This window comes from Bombus fervidus, chromosome 10, assembly GCF_041682495.2.
Source record: "Bombus fervidus isolate BK054 chromosome 10, iyBomFerv1, whole genome shotgun sequence".
In the NCBI taxonomy this organism is placed as follows: Eukaryota; Metazoa; Arthropoda; class Insecta; order Hymenoptera; family Apidae; genus Bombus; species Bombus fervidus.
The window spans coordinates 3,598,050-3,615,147 of NC_091526.1; the positions used below are offsets into that span (position 1 = coordinate 3,598,050).

The 17,098-nt window shown below is 41.7% G+C and overlaps 1 protein-coding gene across 3 annotated transcripts in view; it reads left to right on the top strand.

The window, feature by feature from the left end:
• Positions 1-17,098, top strand: part of LOC139991305 (uncharacterized) — a 113,360-nt gene that overhangs the window by 47,621 nt on the left and 48,641 nt on the right. For 2 of the 3 annotated variants that reach the window (XM_072011263.1, XM_072011265.1), the window contains exon 2: positions 13,655-13,752. The exons of the other annotated variant lie outside the window; for it this stretch is intronic. Coding sequence is in view for 1 of the 2 variants with exons in the window: in XM_072011265.1 (XP_071867366.1) it covers positions 13,720-13,752 (33 nt within the window). In the remaining variant the exon portion in view is untranslated. The remainder of the gene's footprint in view (positions 1-13,654; positions 13,753-17,098) is intronic. 3 annotated transcript variants of the gene reach the window in all.

The following is a 17,098-nucleotide window of genomic DNA, read 5'->3' on the forward strand; positions in this document are numbered from 1 at the left end:
GGTGGATGCCACGCCAAAAAAACTGTCGCTCTTTTGAGGCAAACCAGTCATCGAGCCATTTTCGCACATTTTCGTAAGAAGTGAAGTGCTGGTCAGAAAGTGCGCGTCCCATCAGTGCCCCCAAATAAGTAATCGGACGGAGCCAAGTCTGATGAGTAAGCCGGGTGCGAAAATATTTCCCAACTGAACGCTTCAATCGTTTCCTTGACCGGTTTTGCTGTATGTGATGGTGCATTATCATGAAGCAAAATTACTTTGTGTTGCCTTTTTTGATATTCTGGTCGTTTTTCACGTAAAGCTTGATTCAAATCGATCATTTGTTGTCGGTAGCGCTCAGTATTAACGGTTTCGCCAGGTTTTAACAGCTCATAATAGATCATACCCTTCTGATCCCACCAAACACAGAGCATTGTCTTCCGTCCATAGCGATTTGGTCTTGTAGTCGATGTCGGTGGTTCGCCTGGAGCTACCCATGATCTTTTACGCTTAGGATTCTCAAAATATATCCACTTCTCATCGCCAGTCACAATTCGGTGGAGAAATGACTTTCTTTTGGTTTCCTACTGTTTTTCATTCAGTTCATGTGGAACCCATTTTCCCACCTTCTGGATCTTTCCCATGGCTTTCAAACGTATAGAGACGGCTTCTCGTGTCACGTTTAATTGATCAGCGAGTTCTTGTTGCGTTTGAACGTCATCCTCATCCAACAATGCTTGCAATTCTCTGTCTTGAAATTTTTTCGGTGGTCTTCCACGTTCTTCGTTCCTCGCGTCAAAATTGCCACTTCTGAATTTTTTAAACTACACAAAGCACTGTGATTTACCAAGAGCATGCTCACCGTAAGCTTGGACAAGCATTCGATGCGATTCTGCAGCAGTTTTCTTCAAATGGTAACAGAAAATCAATGCTGTCCGCAAATCGTAGTTTCCAGGCACAAAATTCGACATGTTCAACGCTATTACAAACTATGCTGTTGTATGAAACTTGTTTTGTTCTGAGTCGAAAATGTTTGTAAGATGTCAACAAAGACTTTTGGCATTAATGACGCAGTTTAGTGATAACTACATTATCAGCTAGGGTCATCTATAGGCAAATTCCGGTTTCATACGTACAGATCTGATATATCTAAAATGTTTAGTAATAGAAACATATAAATTTTAATATTTCGCTTCTACAACGACTTCGCAATACATGTTTAAGTTATTTATATTATTGTAACAACTTGGCTTATATTTCTTCACATATTGAAGATTATATTTTTTCATGAAAAAAATGCTAATTAGTAATTGATTATCAATGGTAAAGAAACTTGATTATATCTAGTTTCCTGATTAATGAATACTGGTTCCCATGAAAATTCATGTCCGCCTAAATATGACTTATTAAAAATTTACGATTAACTAACAATTGCATTGTTTCTCTGCAGATATTTGGGAAATTATTAATAAACCATTAAACTTTAATTATTTACTGTGAAAGTAATTGAATTTCTTAATTGTGAAATGTTATTTTGAATCTATTTAAACTTTGGATCATTATCTAAGAAACAGATGGTGTATTAACTTTACCGACTTTTAACATCGTTCCCAAGAGAAACAAAATCTTTCATTTAAAATACTATTTAAATCTTTTTATCGAAACTAACTTTTAAAGCAACCGACAAACAGTTAATTTCTTTTTAAAATAGCTTTAAGGCAATTTATAAAGGCCTAATTTCATTAAAAGTTGTTTTTAACCAAACTGAACATTCATGTTAAATTAAATATCAAATAATAGAATGAATACTGGATATTATTAAATTGGCGGTATAATTCATATGAAGGATGAATTTATTCGGCAAAAATAAGTTGAAAACGTATATTAAAAATTTTAATCGCACAGCAGTTAATTTTCATAAATACTTTGTTTTGTTTATTTGAGACGTCCGTACAAAATAGTGTTGTGTACATATTCTTAAAAATATCCAAAGTGAAATTCATACAAAAATATTATATTATTTATTTACATTTTGGTGAAAATATTCACAAATATCCAGAAATCAGCGGAATATCTATATAGGTATTCGTACACGGTCAAGGTTATTATAAAAATTATCTCGATTGATCGAAAATTAGCTCGATTTCCGAGTATTCAAGAGTAAACATTAACTGTTTAATATGCCTGTTAATTGGCAAATATTTGAAGTAGATAGATAATTAATTCCTCTTCATCATAAATTGATTATCTTATTATGGATTACTGAAAAATGCAAATCCTAGTTCATAATTTCACCCCGAGTTCATTAAAATTTATAAAAAGGAAACAATATCTAAGAAGACATAAGTAATACATTTTTGAGATTGTCTCGAGGAATTAATTAATTAATTAAACAATTTTTTTACTCAAAGCTTAGTTTTCTAGGAAATAGAGTTTAAACAAGTTTAGTTAAGAATTGGCCTAATTTTCGCAGAAACCAAGCGTCTTGTGACAAAATTTTAATTTTCTCGTTAAATAATTAACGCTTTATAAATTCATGACTTTATAGACTATATAATATACTTTGCTTATATAAGATTAGATATGAATAAAAAATCCTTAATATATGTTAAATAAATATAGACTAATCTAGATAACAATTATAAATTATAGTTTTACTATAATTACATTTACAGCAGTGTGAAACGTTTTAGTTAATTATTTTCTTTAAGAAAGTTGCTGTTTTTAGTAAAGACAATTTATAGCTTTCAGTTCACTTATTATTGCACGTGTATATGTAGCACGATATTGCATTACAAGTATTGCTTATTATCTTGGTATAAATTCTTAAAGAGAAATGTTCTATAAATCCCTTTACACATCTGAAAAAAGTAATTTTATGTTATGGCATTCTACGTGTCCTTCAGTTTAAGTTTGTTTAAAATGTCCAAGGACACGATATAATTTTGGATAATTAACTACACCATTTTTGTCAGAAAAAGTGTCAAGAAAGAGGAAAACGTTCCTAGACCGGTGGATAAAGAAGGATGTAAGTGAGATGGCAGAAGCTGACGATGTCTTGATATAATTATCTTCCTTTTATCCTTCTTCTGCACAGAATTCCAGACCTTTATCCACTATCTGTCAAGCTTTTAGTGACAAGTTTTTTTTTTTATTGTTTTTATTTTTACAATTTGTCCAGAAGGACATTTGGTAAAGTGTTATATCTAAGTGAGTACAAGAAAAAAAGACAAAAATAAAATACAGCATGTGGATGGCTACTCCCAGCGGGGTACCATCATCGTGTTTGCTAGGTTATACTCTTTGAGAGGTCTGTTGGGTGTTTCCTTTTCAGTCTTCTTTCAATGTTTGTTGTGTTGATCGTTTCCGCTGCCAGCCCGTTCTGGTGCGTTGCTATTCTTTCTTTGTATCTACTTGCAAGTCTGTTAATCTCCTCCTTGACCGCTGATATTCCCAGGTCTTTCCGAATGTCCTCGTTTCTAACGTACCATGGGGCGTATACTATGGTTCTGAGTATTTTTGCTTGCATTGTTTCAATTTTGGTTATATGGCTCATTCCTGCTGTTCCCCATAGCGGGATTCCGTACGTTCAGATTGGTTTTATGATTGTTTTGTATATTTTTAATTTGTTTTCAGTGCTTAATTTGGATTTTCGACTTGTTAGCCAGTGCATTTGTCTCCTTGCTGTCTGTATTTTGTCTATTATTGAATTGATATGCTGTTTCCACGTGAGTTGTGTATCTATGTGTAGTCCTAGGTATTTGACTTGCCTAGTTTGTATTATTTGCGTGCCGTTCAGGAAGATGTTTGATGGTATCTGTTTTCGCAGTGTGAATGTGATGTGGTTGCATTTATTAGGGTTAGCTTTGATTTGATTAGCTTGTAACCACTTTTCTATTTTTGTGATATGTTTTTGTAATATTGCGACTGCTGTTACTGGGTTAGTGTGCCTGATTAGTACAGCTGTGTCGTCTGCGAATGTCAGTATTTTGCTATTGGTAGTAGTTGGTATGTTGGCCGTGTATAGTGTGTACAGTATTGGTCCTAAGACGCTTCCTTGCGGAACTCCTGCCTTAATGTCTTTGACTTCGGAGTATGCGTCTTTGACTTTTATTACGAAGGTTCTACTGCCTATATATGATTTTATTAATTGGTATATTTTTTCGGGGAATTGTTTCTTGATTGCTTGTAGTAGGCTTTCGTGGTTTATTTTATCAAAAGCTTTCTCTATGTCCATAAAGAGGGCTGTGCAATATTGTTTGTTTTCTATTGTTAGTATTATTTCATTGACAAGCCTATGCATTTGCTCTATAGTGGAATGTTTGTTTCTGAATCCGAATTGGTGGTCTGGTATTAATTTTTCCTTCTCTATTATTGGTTTTAGTCAGGCGTATATTATTTTTTCTAGTATTTTGGAAAGCACGGGAAGTAGTAAAATTGGTCTATAGGATGCTGTTTGGTGTGGGTCTTTGCCTGGTTTAGGTAACATTATGATCTTGACTATTTTCTATCGTTTAGGATAGTATCGGATTCTTAGTATTGCATTGTAAATTATGTTTATTAGTCTTATCGCTTTTGGAGGAAGGTTTTTCAAGATTTTACCATTGATTAGATCGATTCCTGGTGCTTTATTGTTTTTTGTTTTTTCGATTATGTTTCTAATTTCTTGTGCTGTTGTTTTAGGTATAGTGTATTGCTTCTCAGTTGCGGAACTAGTGGTTAGCGCATCCTCGTCCGTATGATAATTGAGGTTGCTGTTCAATATGCTATGTGGTGTAAATGTGTTGCATAGGTGGTTGGAAAATTCTTCAGCTTGCTCTTCGTTGCTTCTTGCCCATGTGTTGTCTGCTTTTCTGATTGCTGGGACTAGTTTGATTATCTTCTTTATTTTTTTTGTGGCTTTCCATAGTGAGTAGTTGTAGTTCTCGTGTGCAGGTGACTCTATGAACTCGTTGTTGTTGTGTTCTTTTATTTTGTTTTTTATTTCCTTTGCAAGTTTGTTTAGGTGTGTTTTGTTTTCTCTTGTTCTATGTTTTTGCCATTTTGCTTTCGCTTTCCTTTTTCCCTAATTTTTTCGAGGATGTCTGGCGGAATTATTTTTGATTGTCTAATAGTTGATTCAGGTAAAGTGGTTGCCCTTGCTGCTTCTTGTATAGTTTTTGTGAGTGTTGTTACTGCTTGTTCGATGTGTTCAGGTATTTTCAATGGGATGTTGCAGTTGATCTTGCTCTCGATTATTTCTTTGAATGTATGCCATTTGGTGGTTTCATTGCATAGTGTCTCTGAGTTGTTGTAAAGTGTTGGATTGTTTCTGTATGTAATTATTATGGGTGTATGGTCGGAGCTCAGCTCGAGGCTGGGTGCTATATTTATGTTATTTCCATTTAGTCCCTTTGTAACTGCAAAATCAAGTAGGTCAGGAATTTTGCTCAGGTCTGTCGGCCAGTATGACGGTTTTCCTGTGGATAATAGATTGAGGTTATTTTTTTTAATGTATTTTTCCAGAACTCTACCTCGAGGTGTAGTGATTGGTGGTGGTTTGGCGTTGTGTGTTTTTGGTTTTTCAGTTGGGTCTGGTTCCTTCTCTTGTGGTAGTGCGCTGAAGGAGTTTTGGAGAGGAATTTCTTGAAGCCATTGTTGCCTTTCTGTTTTTACAGTCCTCCTAACATTTGTGTTTGATGTTATTTTTCGTTTTTTGCTGGGAGTTACAACCTTCCAGCTTTCATTCTGGTGTGATAGATCGATGTTGATGTTATTCCTCTTGTCATTCATTTTTGTAGTTTCCATTTCTGTTTCCTTTATAACTGAGCAATCGTGTTCTTCGTTTGTTGGTTGGTTTGGGTTTGTTTTTAATTCACTGCTCTGTTTATAACATATGTTTCGCCGTTGTTTAGTATTCTAATTGGTGTTATTTCTTGCATTTTTTTTGCTTATTTAGCGATTGGTTATGACTTGAGTCACTTTGTTTTCCCACTTGTCGCACTTACGGAGGCACTGATTCACACGTCCGCTTAGCTCAACTGCTCAGGCAGAACTTTTTTTTTTCTTTTTTTTTCTTTTTTTTTTTTTTTATCGTGGGGAAATCCTCATGGACACTCGGCGCTGCGTAGCAACGACCGTGTAGTGTCGGACTCCTACCGACTAAAACCCCACGGTGGTCATCCCGACGTTCGGAGGTGCACCCGGGGTCTCTTGCGAATCACTACCGAGTGCAGCCTCGTCGTCTATCTCCCTGCCGTTGTAGTTGTCTAGGGAGGCATCCCGGCTTGAGTTGGAAAGCTAGGGGGAACCACTCCTCCTAGCGCCACGTCCCCTAATCTGGCGCACCCGGGGCAGCGACGGCGGCGCCGCGCCCCTGCGTCGTACGGAGCCCCTGCGACGTTGATGCGACGATCTACTGGGATCGGCTCTTCTCTTCCGGTCCCTCTCTGCCCGCTCCTTTCTCTGCATAACCTCCTCGCAGTAGGCGCGGACAGCGTTAAACTCCCGGGGCCCTCGGAGCATGGCCTCAACGACCACTTCCGGAGCCAACCTCTCGCCGATGTCGAGCTGCAGGACGCGTCGCGGTTCCGCCCACGCTGGACAGAACTCCAGCGTGTGCTGTGCCGTGTCCTCCTCTTCCCCGCAGTGGTGACAGGTGGACGTCACCTCCCGCCCGATCTTCAGCAGGTACTCACCGAAGACCCCGTGTCCGGCGAGCATCTGTGTCGTCCTGAAGGTGAGCGGAACCCCGCCTTGATCTCTCCAAGCCTCCCAATTGGGAAGCACGGCGCGGACGGCTCGGTGTGGCCGCCTGGCGTCCTCCTCCATCAGCTGGGAGCGCCACCGCTCCCAGATCTCCAGCTTTGCCTCTTCCCGGACGTTCGAGGCCGAGAGGCCGCCCAGCGACAGCGCCACCGTCGAAGGCGGTGCCCTCAGGTGTTCATGCACCCGACAGAGCTCGAGGGCCCGCAGCTCGAACGGGGGGGACGCCGCCAGCACTGTCGCCGACTCGTAGGATATTGTTCGATATCCTCTGGCTATTCGGATAGCGATCGTCCTTTGCAGTCTCCTCACCAGGGTACGACTGCGACGGTTGGCCATCAGATCTTGGGCCCACACCGGTGCCCCATAGAGGACCCGGGACCGGATCACTCCCTCGTAGAGTCGGCGGACTCCCGACCCTGCTCCGCCTATATTCGGAAGAAGGCCGCACAAGGCGTTGGCTGCAGCCGTCACCCTCGGGACCAGGAGCTCGAAATGTGGTCCGAACGTCCACCGACTGTCGATGGTGAGGCCCAGGTACCTCATACGACACTTCACCGGCACCGCTTCGCCATTTATGGCCACGGACAAACCATCGGGATCCCCTGCGGCGGCGGTCGAAGAACCATAGGGCCTCCGACTTGGCCGGCGACACGTTCAATCCCAGTCGCTGAATAGCGTGCACCGCGCATGCCACAGCGTCTTCCGCGAGAATCACGGTCTCACTCCACCACCGTCCCCCGGCTAGCACCAAGGTATCGTCGGCGTAACAAACCAAGCCCGTGCCCGGGGGCATCGGGCATCTAAGGACGGAGTCGTAGGCCGTGATCCACAAGATTGGTCCCAACACCGAACCCTGCGGGACGCCGCGCTCCACGCGCCTTCTCTCTTCCCCGTTCCTCCCAGTGAAGGTGATCCACCTATCGTTTAGGTAGGCTCCGATGACCTCAACCAGGTACGCCGGCACCTCGAAATGTCGCAGAGCCTCCATTATCCTCGCCCAGGGGATAGAGTTGAAGGCATTGCTGACGTCCAGGGAGACCGCTACCGCCGTTCCGTAGCGGGAAACCATGTCCTCCGCCATGCTCCTCACCCGCTTCACAGCATCCACCGTGGAGCGACCCCGGCGAAAGCCGTACTGACTGTCGTGCCATCCGGGAACCCGCCCCGAGATATGGGCCTCCAGACGGGCGGCGATCACCCTCTCGAGGAGCTTCCCGATCTCGTCCAGCAGGCATATCGGCCTGTACGCTGACGGCGACTCCGGCGGACGACCCTCCTTTCGCAGCAGGACCAATCTCGCCATCCGCCATATCCGCGGGTAGATGCCCTCCCTCAGGCATCGGGTAAACAGATGCCGCACGCGAGGGGCCACCACCTCCATCGTCTCCGCCCAGACTCGGCCCGGAACTCCGTCCGGACCCGGTGCCACGTCCCGGGACGCCATCTTCTTAGTCGCCGCGAGAAGCTCCTCCTGAGTGACCTGCAGCTCCTCGCTCCGCTCCGTCGACGTCGTCGCCACCGCTGCTGTTGACGACGTCTCGCCCCCGCCGGAGAAGAGGGACGATCCCGACCGCCCCGCGTCGCTGTCCTGCCGCGGAAACAGCGTCCCGATGACCCTGGCCAGCAGTACCGGATCCATGTTGGCGGTCAGCGAGGGGGCCGCGGGTCGCAACTTCTTCGTTACCACCTTGTACGGCCGCCCCCACGGGTCTGACTCAACCGCCTCGATCAGCTCCTTCCAAGACCGAGCCTTCGCGATCTTGATCTCCCGCTGCAGAGTTCGTCTCGCCTCTCTGTAGACCCCGTAGCAGCGGGAGATCTCCTCCTCGTCGCGCGTCCTTCTACGGCGACGGGCCCTCAGGAATCTTCTGCGTGCCCGTACGCAGCTCGCCCGCAATTCCGCTATCTCCGGCGTCCACCAGTGAACGCAGCGGTTGCGTCCACCGCCCGGGACGGAGCGCGGCATCGAGGCGTCGCACGCCGCGCTCATGTATCCTTGGAGGATCTCCGCCTCCTCGTCGACGCTTCCCAGACTGGTCGTCCCTTGGGCGTCCCAACTCCACGCCGAGACGATGGCTGCCGCCCGCAACATCTCCCTGTCCCGCTCCTTCAGGCGCCATCTGGGTGGTTGTTGGCCGGAGCGGCTCGCACCACCTCGGGCGACTTGGTTGTTATTTTCGTCCGCGTCCTCCGAGACCACCTCCATAAATATGTAGAGGTGATCGGACAAGGTCTCGACTCCCTCGGCCACTCTCCAGTCACGGATCCTCGGGTACAGCTCCGAGGTGGCCCACGTGATGTCGACCACGGAGGACCCCCTCCACGCCACGCAGGTGCTCGCCGTACCCTTGTTTACCAGCAGGAGTCCGAGTCCCGCAGCCCAGTCTGTTAGCCATCTTCCTCTGGCGTTCGTCGCGGCGTTCCCCCACTGCGTCGAGTGAGCATTGAAGTCCCCGAGGACCAGCACCTGGCGGGGAAACACCTTTTGACACATTCACCGACATCGTCCAGAAAGTCCCCGAACGCGGCCAGGCCGCTGTTGGGGGAGACGTAGACCGCCACCACCGCTATTCCTGCCCATTCGACCGCGACGTAGCCGCTGCCACGGTCAAGCAGGGCGCCAAAGGCGCCCAGGGTCGGCGTCCAAGTTACGGCCGTCAGTCCGTCCAAATCCCCGATCCAGTTGGGAGCATCAGGGACGCGATACGGCTCGGCCACTGTCGCGAGGGCGACTTCTCCCTCCCGGATAGTCTGGAGGAGCAGGTCATGCGCCCTTCTCGATCTGCCCAAGTTGCATTGGAGGAGACGGTTAAAATCACTCAATCACCTCCATGGCCTCCTCCCGGCCATCTACCGCTGGATGTTCGACGGTGCTCCCCTCTTGCGTTACCTCCGCGGTCGGTTCGCGGATCGGTGGCTTCCTCTTAGTTCTCGGCGGAGCGCATGCCGCCCAGCACATCCTGTGGTTGGCTGGCGCCCCCAGCGACTCGCACAACGGGCACTTGGGCGCGGAGGCGGGACACCCCCTGGCACGATGCCCGCCACCGCCACACCTGTAGCACAGATGCCCGCGAACCACGTTGGACGTGCAGGTTACCCGCACGTGCCCCAGCTCCAGGCATTTAAAACACTGCAAGGGTCTCTTCGGGATAGCCGTGACCCTCGCCGTGGACCAGCCCAGAGCTACTTTCCCGTCCCGGGCTCATTTCCGGGCTCCAGCCACTGGGCACCTTACCCATGCAGTCCCAAGGCCGTATCTGGTGGTGCGGATCTCTTCCGTGCGCCCATTAGTCGTGACGAAGGAGCAGCAGGCATTCCCTCTTTTTTCTCCTCCTTCCTTGCGGCCCTTTTCTTCCGCTGCCGTCTTTCCACCACCCTCCATTCGCCACCCTCCTGCTCCCTCGGGAGCATTGCGGCTTGGGTGACGCGTGGGAGAGCGGGTTGGTCCGCCTTGCGTCGAGGTTCGGGGCTGCGCGGTCTTCGGCCCCCGAACCGTTCCTCGATGGCCCTCATGATGGAGGGACCGAGTTCGTCCATCTTTTTCTCTAGGGCGTCCAGACGCGCGCCTTCTTGTTTCCCCTCCCGCGGAGGGTGGCCGGGCTCAATAGCCCGACCGTTGCACCGCGGGCACTCGTGGGTGCGAGCGGCCAGCCTCGTTATCTCTTTACGCAAGGCCGCGTTTTCCTCCTCCAGCGCGGTCAGCCTTGCTTCCGCGAGCCTGGCGGCCGTGGAGCTACCGCTGTGGACCACCTCAGCCCTCTGCAGGTTAAGCTCCCTCCATGCGGCGGCGACGTAGGTCGCCGCGTCCTTTTGGTCCTTGATGCTTGCTCCCTTCAGGTTCGACGATACCGCCGCCACCCGCAAGATCTTAGACACCTGCCTGGCGAACTCGGCGCTCACGTCGGCCGCCGAGCTCATCCGTATGTCCAGCGCCAAATCCACAGAAATCTCCGGGGTCAGCGTCATAATGCGCCTTCTCTTCCCCCCGGAGACGGTCGATCCCAGGGATGACCGCGACGCGAAAGAGGTGACCGAATCCCCGTCATCGGACCTCATCCGCGCTCGTAGCTCCCTTACCGGCGCGAGGCCCGTTACCGCGGCCGGTGCGAGGAAGACGCCGTCCGCCCCGCCCGTGGTTCTCCGCGATGCTCTTGTCATTCTTCTCGGAGGTTCCTTGTGAATCTCCGTACTACTGCATCCCGCCTCGCCAGACGTGAAAACACATCCGGGGGCCTGGCGGTCCACCCCCGAACGGCCGTGGTCGTGAGATGACGACGCAGGTGAGCCCACTTGACTACCCACCGCTGCGCCGGTACTGGGGTATCCCTCCCCTGCACCGTAAACCGTTTTTCCTTTGTGGTCGCACTCCATAGTAAAATGTAATTTGTTGTCGCCGCGGTCATCAACAAAGTCCGTCCTGGTGCCACTCACTCTTTGGCACCCTGCCCCGGTCAAAGCCGTACGACGAGACGCTCAGGCAGAACTAGGTCAGCAAACGTACATAAAAGAGAAAGAAGAGAAGTATACCTGTCAAACTTAGATACCTTTCTTCTTTTCCGACATCTGTGTAAAAAGTATTCGTAAACTTGCCATAAAAAACTTTTAGATGTATATGGTGTATTTTATATGAAACACTTTGAAATTTCATTGTACCATAATGAGATGTGATTGCAATGATTCTACTGAAAAAATTTGAACCCAGTCTAAAGATATATATAGAAGTTACAAGACATTTACTATGAACTTATACGTATTTAATAAAAAATTGGTATACATTATGAATAGTCATCTGATGCTTATAATAAATATTAAAGACCGTGCCACTAAATTACTGAGATTTATTAACATTTTGCATTCTTGTCTGTTTAAATACTTTTGTCATCTCTCTGAAACATGTATGTACTTGTATTAAACATAAGTTGTAACTTCTGCGTACATTTTTATAGTCATTTAAAATTTTATCGATACAATTATGATAGTCAGATGTCATTACAATATTAATGAGGTTTCAAAATGTTTCGTATAACATACTTAATACGTTTAAAAAAAAGTCCCTAAGTGTTGGAATGCTTTTATGAGCCACTGTATTTGACAGATACAGAATTATTTGTCATACAGAATTAGTTTTGAAATTCAGTACATTGCCAATTATCAAAATGTATCCATCAATGCTTAATTATCAATATAATATAGATGTTGTTTAATAATTGTACCTTTAATTTTTACAAAATATTGTTGATTTGAAAATTTTTACTGAATCTTGATATCACTTATTTTTTACAATTCACATCTTTGGGCATAATAGGATGTTTCTATTTCGGTTGTGTCACATTGAAACCCTTCTGTCTGAACATGAAGTAACAGTAAAATCGTAAAATCAATAGAAATGTGCTTATCATGTTTCTCTTCCGTAATCTTCATTTATTATATTATTGAAAACAGTTGGGGAAAGTAATAGTTCATGGTGTAGGTAAGAACTTCTTTCTATGGAAAGAAGATTGGAAGTATCTTTAATACCTACTTTTGCACGATAAAATTATGGTACATCGCGATATAAATTTTAAACTAAAAATGGTTAAATAATTAATAGAATTCATCCACCGTTATTCGCAGTGTCAAGGGGAGGGATAAAATTCTTGAGTTGTGAAATTTTTATCTTATCGAATTTTCCAAATAAGAGAAGTTTAATAAATTAATGCCACTCAAAGAGGCTTTGTATAATAATAAATAGTAATATTAATATCATTTACATAATTTCTAACTAACTTGTGAACTTTTTAATTTTAATTCTTTTATATCATTAATTATACTTATTTTATATTTAATTTTAAAGATAAATGGTTGCACTTCTATTCGAAAATCTTATAAGAAGCCAGCATATTTGTAATTAAATTATAATATTTTATATTGATTATGAATTTTAAACTATTCCTTTAGTAAGCCTGTTAATATAATATAATGGCACTCAATACTCTCTTGTCGTATAAAATATTAAATCTAATGATATATCTATTAATATTTTTTAACAACTACCTGATTTATTGAGTTTTGGAGCATGTGTAATAAATTTGTTGAATACGATAACTTCAAACTGTGTTTGTAATGTACACGTCTGTTTGACTAAAATAGGCTATATTTAAGAAAAACATTAAAACTAGAGGCAAAAAAATAAAAAGTTATAAATTTTCGATTAGCGGATTCCTATTTTCATGTCTAGGATATGCAATCTATTCAGTTTAGAAGAATTCATCAGACGTATGTAATGTATTGTATATATGTACAATATATTAACTTTGGTATGTATTATTAGATATACACACATACACATACTTGTATTTTGTTATATGTAACCGTATAGCAAATAAAAAAGAATCGTGTAAAAATATAATATGAAAACTTTCTTCTGCGTTATTTTAGAGAATACTATATATCTTTGAAGTTATAATATCGATTCAATATCTTTTTAATATCATACATGATACATAGGTATAGCCGATCCTTATATTATTAGTTTTTACACTTTACATATTCGTATTATATAATAATGCCACCTTTATTCTTATTTATTTGTTCCCTCCAAGTCTTTTTAACACTTGTCATAGACAAATATGAAAATATGTTTGCTATTTCTGGCCTACTTCATAAAAGGTTTTTATTTCATGTACTCGCATATAACATTAGAAATAGTCTTGATAACGATCATTAGCAGTAGAATTCATAAGAACATGACAGTTAATATACGACTCAGTGGAAAAATAAGAAAAATCATTTTCTGTATATTTTGTGGTAGTTTCTGATACCAAAGACACTTGGTGAACTCCGTCGAAAAAATAAATAAATTATTAAGCACACTATTCAGTTATTTTATGTGATTTACAAATCTTTTGTATAAGCTTCTTTATCTGTATTATATATTTTTTTGCTGTTTCAGAGAAACATAGAAGTAGATCGTCAGTGTGGAGGAAAGAAATCGATCTGAAGAATATAACACCCTGTATGTCGACAAGGATCAGGATGCCAATCACAGTGGTAATGAAATTGAAATTTTTTATAATTTAAGTAACATCTTTACTAATCTATTCAATTTGTGGGTACTATTCTCTTCCTCTGTACATACATACATGACGTGTCGTGCGCAGAAGTGTGTTCGCAAAATTCTGCTTTACCTCTGTCATCAGTAGCGGCATATTGTGTAAATTGCTTCCGCGCGGATGTGTTAAATTAATAATCCTATTTGACAATTATTATCAATATTTTCCTGCACATTAAAATTCTCTTAAGATGAATAATTATTATAATAAAATTAGCAACTTTAATTAAAAATATATTTAATTGAATTTTACGGTTCCAACCGAATTTTTATAAAACGGACAATTTTAATGAAGTCTTTAACAATCATAGAAGCCAGTAAAATGTTCTTTCGTACTGTTTCTTATGTCTTTCTTGTCGTTTAAATTGGTTTGGAGAAAGAAAAAATTCAAATTTAAAAGTGAATAAAGTACTGGTTAAAAGTATCGTAACTATAAGTCTAAATTCCAATAACATAAAAAGTTTAGTCTATTGAAATGAAGTACATTAGTTACTTTATTATAGTTTCCATTTAATGAATATTTTAAGACATAGTGGATACTTAGGACATGGTAGGACATATAAAATAATATAATAATAAAATATATAAAATAAGACATATTAGAAGTATTTAATCGTGTGAACAGTCAATAGGGAATTAGATTTCTATTCACTTAATAATTTTCTAAATTCTTTATATAGAAACTCGTGGAAGAAAACGAAAATTTAAAAAATAGGAGCCATAAAGTAAAATATAGTGTTAAAAAATATTTATATTGTGTTTACAGAATTTAATATTATGATATTATTCTGCGGCGGCGCTCGACAACGAAACTTTCCAACAACTTCGCGACACAAAGCATATCACCGAAGCGTAAAGCCGACATGCCTAATGAGCCATCGATATCCCTACGATCCTACCACCGAATATTTGGAAGAAAGCGTACGCGGCAACGGTCGCGGACGCCTAACGAGCGCGTGCGCAGTGGGGATATCGAGGGGCAACAAAAGAAACGAATAGGTTAAAAGAGACATTCGAATTTGAACAGCGAAGTGAGAAGATTCGAGTTTTAACAGCGAAGCGAGTGTCACGTAATTTTAAATGATAACTACTTAACTCAGTAAAATGACTGCCTTTATTGGTAACACAGTTAAGATTTTACTACAAAAAGATTACAAGAACTGTCGCAGACCCGTCTCGTACCATCAAGGAGGAAAGCTCGGTATGTATGTGCCCTTTTGAACTAAGAACGCGGATTCGTCGTTCACACTTTTCGGTAGAAAAGTGAGGGTAACGATCCGCGATGCCCATTGGTTAATAAATGAAACTATGAAAACAAAGAAAACCAGATGTGGCTCATGGGCATCTTTGTTTATGGGAAAAGCCTGCTATTTCGCTAGGCACCCGTTTTCTCCGTAATTGGTGAGAGCGTGCAAAAAAACATAAGGACCATTCGTAAACCGAAAATATTTATATGAATAGAAATGCAACTAAACAGATTCGGTTTATGGTATTTCCTTAGGTTTGTTGCGGGTCAGTGTAACAATGTGTAGGTCTTGGCGGCCAGACCGTGAGAAACCTCGCAAAGACCATCGCATTTGGCGTAACACGTGACAAACAGAACTCGATCCGTGACACGAGGATAATCGAGAAGCGAGATAGTCAGCGGTAAACAAGAATTGTACGAAACGACCTATAGGCGAAGATGGTTGAATAAATATATTGTTGAATATCGCCGAGTATTTCTTTGGCACCTTACACCAAACACCACCTCAGTTCACATTACTATTATTCACCGAGTTTAATGCTGATTGTTTGTTTTTGTTCAAGTATGATAGTTTTCTGCATTTTATAACGGCGCTATTAATATTTAATCATTTCAAAAACATAATTTAGAAGAATAATGAAAATATAATCAATGAATAATACTTGAATGATATTCCAAATTACAAATTGTTCAGTGAAGACTTTTTCTTAATTTACCATTTTGAAGCTAAAGAAAACTGAACTTTTATTATTTTCTTTATACCATCTTTGTTTTATCTTTCCCAATCTAAAGTATTCAGTTATTATTTCATAGAAACCTGTCCAGGCAACATTACTTTAGAGGCAAACAATCCTTCAAATATTTTAACATATCTTGAAAAATGAAAAAATGCTACATAGAACATTTTAACTAAGAAAGACAGTTACGTACTTCGATGGAGTCGTGATTCAGTATAATATTGCATCGAACTAAATAAAAAGTAAGAAAATAAAAAAGACTAAAAACTAGAGGACAATAAATTAAATCAATACTAAAAGTACAATTAATTAATTATATGTTAATATACAGGATATCCCACACCACTTACACAAGTTATGATCCTGAAACTATAAAGGATAGAAAAGAATTCTATTGTGTGTTTACAATTCTCTTTCGGTGTGTTCACTCCGGAAGTGGTGGTGTTTTGAATATCTTAAGATCATCTACATTTTTGCAAATAGAACTACAAACTTTTTTATATGCCCAATCTATAAGACATTTAGGTCAAAGAGTGATTTGTTTAAAAGATATTTCAGCTCTAATTTTGTATTTTGTAAGAGTCTGCATATGAGGAATAACGGAAAATGCAGAGCAATACTCGTGTGTTTGTATTTTTCTCATCTTTCCTACACTACATTTGGTGAAATTAAAATTTAAACGTTCTTTAAATTAAGCATTTTATAGTAGAATTTAGAGTTTTATTTACAAAAGCATAGGATAGCTTATGGTAGCTATTATCTAAGCTTACAGATATTTTAAAATCTTTAAAAGACTATCATTTTACCATAAACACAAAATCACTGAATTTTGTCTAATGTAGTTCTTTTCTATGTTTTATTATTACAGGGTTGCGTAATTACATGATGATTTATTGTTTCACAGATGCGTAGTATATATTGTATAATTAAGGTAAAAATTTATCACATTACATGCATCGGGTTGGATATTTATAACTCTTTGCATATTTCACTTTCGTTTCCGCTTTATGGCTAAAATGAATCTTTGCTTGCTTAGCGGTTTTCTTTGGAAAATTCTGAAAATCGACGTTTATTATTGTTGAGAATTGTGGATCTTAATCGCCGAAATAAAAGTAAAGGAACACTAAGGTTACACTTAGAATTCATATTAAAATAGTTTTAAATCTATTTAATAAACGATTTCCAGGATTTTCGTCGATATTCATTTGTACGCGTCTCAGCACTCTCTTTGTCTCACCATCTTCCATATCAGTAGTATCGCTCGGGCAACCGAGGCGAACAGATGTGTGTAAGCAAACGTGT